The sequence below is a fragment of the Dendrobates tinctorius genome, unplaced genomic scaffold (genome assembly GCF_039654945.1).
Source record: "Dendrobates tinctorius isolate UK_male_01 unplaced genomic scaffold, ASM3965494v1 ptg000158l, whole genome shotgun sequence".
NCBI classification, from domain to species: Eukaryota; Metazoa; Chordata; class Amphibia; order Anura; family Dendrobatidae; genus Dendrobates; species Dendrobates tinctorius.
The window spans coordinates 1,001,669-1,009,577 of NW_027361825.1; the positions used below are offsets into that span (position 1 = coordinate 1,001,669).

General features: G+C 45.1%; 1 protein-coding gene across 1 annotated transcript in view; it reads left to right on the plus strand.

Moving 5' to 3' along the window:
- Positions 1-7,698, plus strand: part of LOC141052170 (class I histocompatibility antigen, F10 alpha chain-like) — a 105,011-nt gene extending 97,313 nt beyond the window's left edge. The window contains exon 9 of the mRNA XM_073549397.1: positions 7,112-7,698. Coding sequence (XP_073405498.1) covers positions 7,112-7,173 — 62 coding nt within the window. The 3' untranslated portion in view covers positions 7,174-7,698. The remainder of the gene's footprint in view (positions 1-7,111) is intronic.
- Positions 7,699-7,909: the final 211 nt, after the last annotated feature.

Here is a 7,909-nt window from a genome sequence, read left to right on the forward strand (position 1 = left end):
ACTGTTAACACCTCTATACGCAGTAGATAACACAGGATCCACCTTTCACAATAGGTGATGTCTCAGTGTAAGGCTGTACTGTTCCCACACCCTGGCGGCCCACAGATAGAATACAGTGTCCCTTCTGCCACATGTGCAGCGTGCGCAGCAATACACTTACATTCACTGCCAGGATCCTCTCAGGTTCTGTCACTCTGGCTCCTCGTTTCTGAGCTCCACAAAACATCTCAGAGTCACAGTTCTTTTCCAACAGTTTAACTTTACTATTCAGCAAGGCATTCATCACACTGGCAGCACAGGTCAAACAAAGAGACATCTTCTTATCTTTCCCTGCCGTCCGGGCAGCCTCTATTGTCTCTAGCAGCTCTGTCTCCTTTCTCCTGACAATCCTGGACCCTGCTGTATCTTTGGACAGTCCATGTCCCATCCGTGCCTCCAGTGATACTAGCTCCCTGTCAGCCCCTCGACCGGTTCCAATAGGGAAATGTACCAGGAACCTCATCTCAGCTGCTCCTGCCCTGGTCGTAGACCCTGGATCCGTCTTGGGGATGGTCCTTTTGAGCTGGTGCCCAACTGAACAACTCTCTGCCTGGGACCCCTTAGTGCCCTAACAGTTTTATCCCCATGGCCGGCCTTCTGCTTCCTTTACTGTTCACACCTTGCCCTGGGTAAGCCTGCCTGGGCTCTGCTGCCTATACAGGAAGTCTCTCTCCTATATCCCTATGACTCTGCCCTGCTCAGCCCTAACTCCTCCCTACTGGACAAACCCATTTGCTGCCTGAACCTAAACTAACACACTTCTCTATCCTATTCTATTCTCTATGATGCCCCTCTACTCTAATTCCTCTATACTATCTCCTAATCCATCCCTAAGCCTATGCACAATACATAACAAGTGCATCACATTACAGAACACAATACTAAAACATTAATGAATGACGAGGTGCCGCATGTAATTTGTGAACAGTGTCCAGAGGAGAGGAGGCAAGTGAGGGTCCCCCGCCACCTCCTTACAACAGCTCACCTCCTCCTTTACAATGATTGGTAACACCTCTATATACAAGTACAAGAAGAAAGAACATTATGTATGAGTCTACAATATCTCCATTTGTCAGTCATAAGTCATATTCTGATGGCACATTCCCTATAAAGTGGTTGTCCCCTACAACATTTTATGAAAGAAAAGGGCACAAAGCAGGAACCATCACGTGATGCTGCAGCTCATCAGCCGCCACTGTGCAGCCTTGATCCATTCCTCTTCAGAAGAGGAAAAGAGAAGACCAGTGAGGAACATAGGAGCATATTTTTTTTTACATTTTAATATCAGCATGGACTCATTTGTTCTATAAAGGTTTGGGATGGATCCACTTAAAGTGGTTGTTCACGTTCAACAGTCACTGAGCTCAGCGGCCGTCATCAGCAGAGCTGCTGAGCTTTGTGTCTGGCTGAAGCAGTAATGTGTGCTGGCATAGTGACAGCACTGAGAACGGAGCAGCAACAGAAGCAGGAGCCGGACCCAGGGGGGTGAGTACTATCTGGTTTTGTTGTTTTACATGATTACAAGAGTTTGCGTTTAACCTTGCTTAAAAAAAAACTTGTGGAAAATCCCTTTAAGGGTTTGTGCACAAGTTGAGTATTTGCAACAGATTTTTCTGTGCAAAAAACGAAAGTGTTGGCAGAAAAACTGAAATAAAACCTCATAATTTGATGCATTTTTCTCCATTTATTTGAATGAATTAAAAAAGCTGCAAAAACAGTAAAAGAGTCGACACATGCTGCAGATTAGAAAAATCACTGGTTCAAACTGCAGAGTGCATGCAAATGAGATGCCAGAAGTCTCATTCATTATTATGGAACTGTAAAGTGCAGCGTTTTTAACCCTTGAAAAATGACTGGAAAAAAAAGTGCTGGAAAGATGCAGCATGTGAGCAAGCCCTAAGTCTGCATTCAACGTTGTGACACTAAGGCTTTTCACTCCCATTTATATTGTAGCGAAATATACAGGTATTTCTGACTAAATTAGAATATCTTCAAAAAGTTAATTTAGTTCAGTTCTTCAATACAAAAAGTGAAACTCATATATTATATAGAGTCATTACAGAGTGATCTATTTCACGTTTATTTCTGTTACTGTTGATGATTATGGATTACAGCCAATGAAAACCCAAAAGTCATTATCTCACTAAATTAGAATACTTTATAACACCAGCTTGGAAAATGCTTGTAAAATCTGAAATGTTGGCCTACTGAAATGTATGTTTAGTAAATGCACTCAATACTTGGTCGGGGCTCCTTTTGCATCAATTACTGCATCAATGTGGCATGGAGGCGATCAGCCTGTGGCACTGCTGAGGGGTTATGGAAGCCCAGGTGGCTTTGATAGCAGCCTTCAGCTCATCTGCATTGTTTGGTCTGTTTTCTCTCATCTTCCTCTTGACAATACCCTATAGTTTCTCTATGGGGTTAAGGTCAGGGGAGTTTGCTGGCCAATCAAGCACAGTGATACTGTTGTTTATAAACCAGGTATTGGTACTTTTGGCAGTGTGGACAGGTGCCAGGTCCTGCTGGAGAATGACATTTCCATCTCCAAAAAGTTTGTCGGCAGAGGCAAGCATGAAGTGCTCTACAATTTCCTGGTAGACGACTGCGCTGACTTTGGTCTTGATAAAACACAGTGGACCTACAGCAGCAGATGACATGGCTCCCCAAACCATCATTGATTGTGGAAACTTCACACTAGACCTCCAGCAACTTGGATTGTGGCCTCTCCACTCTTCCTCCAGACTGTGGGACCTTGATTTCCAAATGAAATGCAAAATTTACTTTCATGTGAAAACAACACCTTGGACCACTGACAACAGTCCAGTTCTTTTTCTCCTTGGCCCAGGTAAGACGCTCCTGGCGTTGTCTATTGGCCATGAGTGGCTTGATACAAGGAATGTGATACTTGTAGCCCATGTCCTGGATACGTCTGTTGTTGTGAGTTCATTCTCTGGTCCATCAGTTGTGAGTTCTCCTTCCAGACTCCCTCTTGTGGTAACATGAGGTAGTAAGGCTGATTTAATCAGTAGAGATCTGCCACCTGATAATGAGGATGACGATTGGAACTCAGGAATCTCAGACTGGATTTAAGACAGCCGACGCCCTATTCTGGTGCTGGTGATTCCTTCTGGCTTGTCAGGACTTGGTTTTCAGCTCTGTTCCAGTCATCTAAAGCTAAGTGTTTCTGCTAATGTTCACACTTGATTTTGTTGGTCTATTCAGTTTTTTGTGTGGTCAGCCAGCCCGGCTGGGGCTGCGCTGAATTTCCACTCTTATTTATCTGTACTTGCCAATTTGCTTTTTGTCCCTTACTAGATTGACCTCTTTTTGCTCTGTCTCAGAATATTTCAGAGTGCTGATATAGTGGGAGAAGTCTAGTGACTTCAGGGTTAATTTTGCTATCAGAAGTGTTGGACTTTATTTTTGTAGGGTTTTTTGCAGATTGCAGACAGTGTCTTTCCTTTCCTTTCTAGTTAGTTTGGGCCCCATCGTTTGCTCAGCCTATTTTCCTGCCTGTGTTTGTGCTTTCATCTTGTTTCACCGTCAATACATGTGTGGGGGCTGTCTTTCCTTTGGGGTCTGCTCTGGGGCAGTTAGTTTTCCCCTTCTCATGCTTCAGGCTTATTTAGTCCTCCGGCTGTGACGAAGCGTCTAGGAACATCGTAGGTACGCTCCACGGCTGCTGCTAGTTGTGTGGTTAGGATCAGGGATCTGCAATCTGCATAGTTACCAACCTCTCTGGTTTTCTGTGACTTAGCTTGTTTTGCTTTTTTTCTCCTCGGTGACCCATTCATAACAGTCTGTGAGTGGTGGCTCTTGAAGCAATGACTCCAGCAGCAGTCCACTCCTTGTGAATCTCCCACAAATTTTTGAATGGCCTTTTCTTAACAATCCTTTCAAGGCTGCGGTTATCCCGGTTGCTTGAGCACCTTTTTCTACCACACTTTTTCCTTCCACTCAACTTTCCATTAATATGCTTGGATACAGCACTCTGTGAACAGCCAGCTTCTTTAGCAATGACGTTTTGTGGCTTACCCTCCTTGTGGAGTGTGTCAATGACTGCCTTCTGGACATCTGTCAGGTCAGCAGTCTTCCCCATGATTGTGATGATACTGAAACAGACTAAGGGACATTTGCAAATGCTTAGGAAGCCTTTGCAGGTATTGTTTTGTTAATTATTCTAATTTATTCTAATTTACTGAGATAATGACTTTGGAGTTTTCATTGGCTGTAAGCCATAATTATAAACATTAACAGAAATAAACACTTGAAATAGATCACTCTGTATGTAATGACTCTATATAATATGAGTTTAACTTTTAGTATTGAAGAACTGAAATAAACTAACTTTTAACAAACCAACCGGCGCCACTAAATGGACACATACAGGTAAACATTTACCATTCGTGTTTACACAGGCAGAAACCGTGGGGCGATGCGCACTGAGCGATCAGTAATAGGGTGATGCATCACCTAAAACAATGATTTTTTTATCGGTACAAGCGTTATGCTCGTTTATTATGTGATCGGCAGCATGCTTACATTCAGTGGCGTAACTACAAAGTTATGGGCCCCGGTGCGAACTTTTAAATGGAGCGCCCCCTATGCCAAAATACACACACATCTCCGCTCCGTACACCTCGTATATGCATGGCTCCGCTCACCTCGTACACAAACGGCTCCGCTCCGTACACCTCGTACACACGCGGCTCCACTCCGTACACCTCGTACACACACGGCTCTGCTCCGTTCACCTCGTACACACGCGTCTCCGCTCCGTTCACCACGTACACACACGGCTCCGCTCAGTACACCTCGTACACAGGGCTCCACTCTGCACACCTCGTACCCACATGGCTCCACTCACCTCGTACAAACACGGCTCCGCTCACCTCGTACACACGCGGCTCCACTCACCTCATATACACGCGGCTCTGCTCACCTCGTCCACACGCGGCTTCGCTCCATAACCTTATACACACACGGCTCCGCTCCGAACACCTCGTACACACACGGCTCTGCTCCGCACACCTTGTCCACACACGGCTCTGCTCTGCACACCTCGTACACACGCAGCTCTTCTCCGCACAACTCGTACACAAGCGGCTCTGCTTCATACAGCTCGTGCACACACGGCTCTGCTTCGTACAGCTCGTACACACACGGCTCTGCACACCTCATACACACACGGCTCCGCTCAGTACACCCCATACACACACGGCTCCACTCACCTCATACACACACAGACACCCCATACACACACAGCTCCACTCACCTCGTACACACACGGCTGCGCTCCATATACCTCATACACACACGGCTCTGCTACATCCACCCTGTAAACCCCTCCTGACCCCACACATAAACTTACCCGCATCCAGCACCATGACAACCAGGTCAGCAGAGTCCTGCATACACGAGGCTCCTGATCATGTGACCCCTGACTCCTCCCTTCCTGTGACCTCATCACAGGTTCTGTGTGCAGCCATTGCGCCACTCAAAGCAAGGAGCTGCACAGCCAATGAGCAGCTGCAGCTCCCCTATCAGGCCCCTAAACACTCTGGGCCCCGTCGCAGCTGCGACCCCTGCAACCGCGGTAGTCCCGCCCCTGCTTACATTGAAAGATTACCGTAACACTGACATTAAAAGTTATTGTTCAAGCAACTTAAAGGGAATGTCACCAAGTTTTTGCTCACCCAAATTAGAGCAGCATTATATAGGGGCAGAGACCTTGATTCCAATGATGTGTCACTTATTTTACTAGTTGCTGCAGTTATGAAAAACTACTTGTTTCTTCTGCAAATGTAGCAGAGCTCTGAATGCTGAGATGCATATAACCCTGCCCCCACCACTAATTGCCTATTAAAAGTGTACACAGAACGCTGTCAATCAGTGGTGAGGGTGTGCTTGGATTATTGTCACGATCCATTTTTGGATCTGTCAGTTTGGGCTTCTCACATTTAAACTTTTTTCCTTTCTGTCCATCGGGGGTTAAGGTCAGTTTTTCCCCCCCGGTGGCTGCTGGGGTTACTACAACTTTAGTTAGTCTGTTGGTGGCTTTCTCCCCCCGGTGGCCGCTGGTGTTACTGCATGGTGATTAATTATCTATGCAGGTGGGTGCCACTCCCACCTCCCTTTATAAGGCCACCTGGTGCCGCAACTCACTGTTGGTAATACTGGTCATTTGGAAGCCAACCGTTCCAAAGAGAGAAGCTATCTTGAACAGTGGTGTTTGCAGCAGATCTGGAGCAGTGGTTTTCCTGCTGGAAGTTGTGTTTGGGTTCCTTACTCTGCGGTCCAGTGCATGACTGCAGAGCAAGCTAAGTGTCTGTTATTTTCCTTGGTGTCTTATTAGTACAGCGGTGGGACCAGTGTCCGCACTTGCCAGTTCCCTAGTAAGGGATAGGTGCAGGGCAAGTGAGGGATGAGGTATCCTGGTCGGCAACAGGTTGAAAGAACCTGTATAGGGAACACGAGGAGAGTTCAGGGCTCTTCCTTAGGAGAGTGCAGAAGGTGTCCATTTCCCCGTTCCCTATTGCACGGCCCACTGTTGTTATTGTGTCCCCTTGTTTGTCTTTGTTGGTTTTGTGACTGACCGATCGTCGGGTTGTGTCACGCAGGGCCAGTCACATCGTGACAACTACTTGGTTTACTAGTCCTCTAGTGATAAAATCAATGTTTTATCAGCAGAAGATTATCAAAACTACAGCAAGCAGCCCAATAAGTGATATATTGCTGGAAGCAGGGTCTCTGCCCGCACATCATGCTACTCTCAGATTACAAAACATAATGAAAAATTCACTTTAACTCCATTAACAAGGATAAGGTTTTACATTAAATTCACCTGACATTCCCGGGTTAAGGCAACCATACTCCCCTTGTCCCTGGACTTTATCAGTTTATTGAGATGAAATAGACAATCGAGGGGATGTGAGGGGTTTTGGTGAAATATACAGGTAATTCATAAAAGTTTCTTTTGCTACTAATGTTGCATATAATTTCCAATCTGATGAACACTTGAGAAGGGTTAAAGCTAAACGTTGTGTATTCTTGTATTTTAATATTTTAGGTTACACTGTAGAAGATTCACCCATTGGAAAAAGAAAGATAAAAAAGATGGTGCCTATATGAAAAAATATGAATATTGCTCTGCTTCACAGATATCATCGGGGCTCATAAGCTACATTATCAGTGGGAGGAAACCAATACCAGCACAAGGAGAACAAACAGACTCCTTGCAGATATTGTCCTTGGTGGGGTTTGAACCCAGGACCCTAAGTGTTAACCACTGAGCTGCATATACTTATAGTGCTATCCACTGAGCTGCATATACTTATAGTGCTAACCACTGAGCCGCATATACTTATAGTGCTAACCACTGAGCTGCATATACTTATAGTGCTAACCACTGAGCTGCATATACTTACAGTGCTACCTACTGAGCTGTATATACTTATAGTGCTAACCACTGAGCTGCATATGCTTACAGTGCTAACCACTGAGCCACCGTGCTGATATCTGGTCTTATGCTATCTATTTTTCACATATTGTTCTTGGTAATCTGTGAACATCGGCTTCTGTCTTCTGCTGATCTGAATTGATTGATCATAGCAATGTCTTTTGGCTATTAAATAAAGAGGAATATTTTGAGGCTTATGCAGTTTTGTTATTTTTTGCCATTTATCATGTGTATAAATTCCAAAGACATACTGATAGGGAATTTCGATTGTGAGCCTCATTAGGAACACTGATGATAATGTATGTAAAGCGCTGCGAAATATGATGGCGCTATATAACCGATGCATAATAAATAAATGTGGCTGTCAGGTGTTTGTATATGATACTCTGTGTCGTCTCATCCTATGAT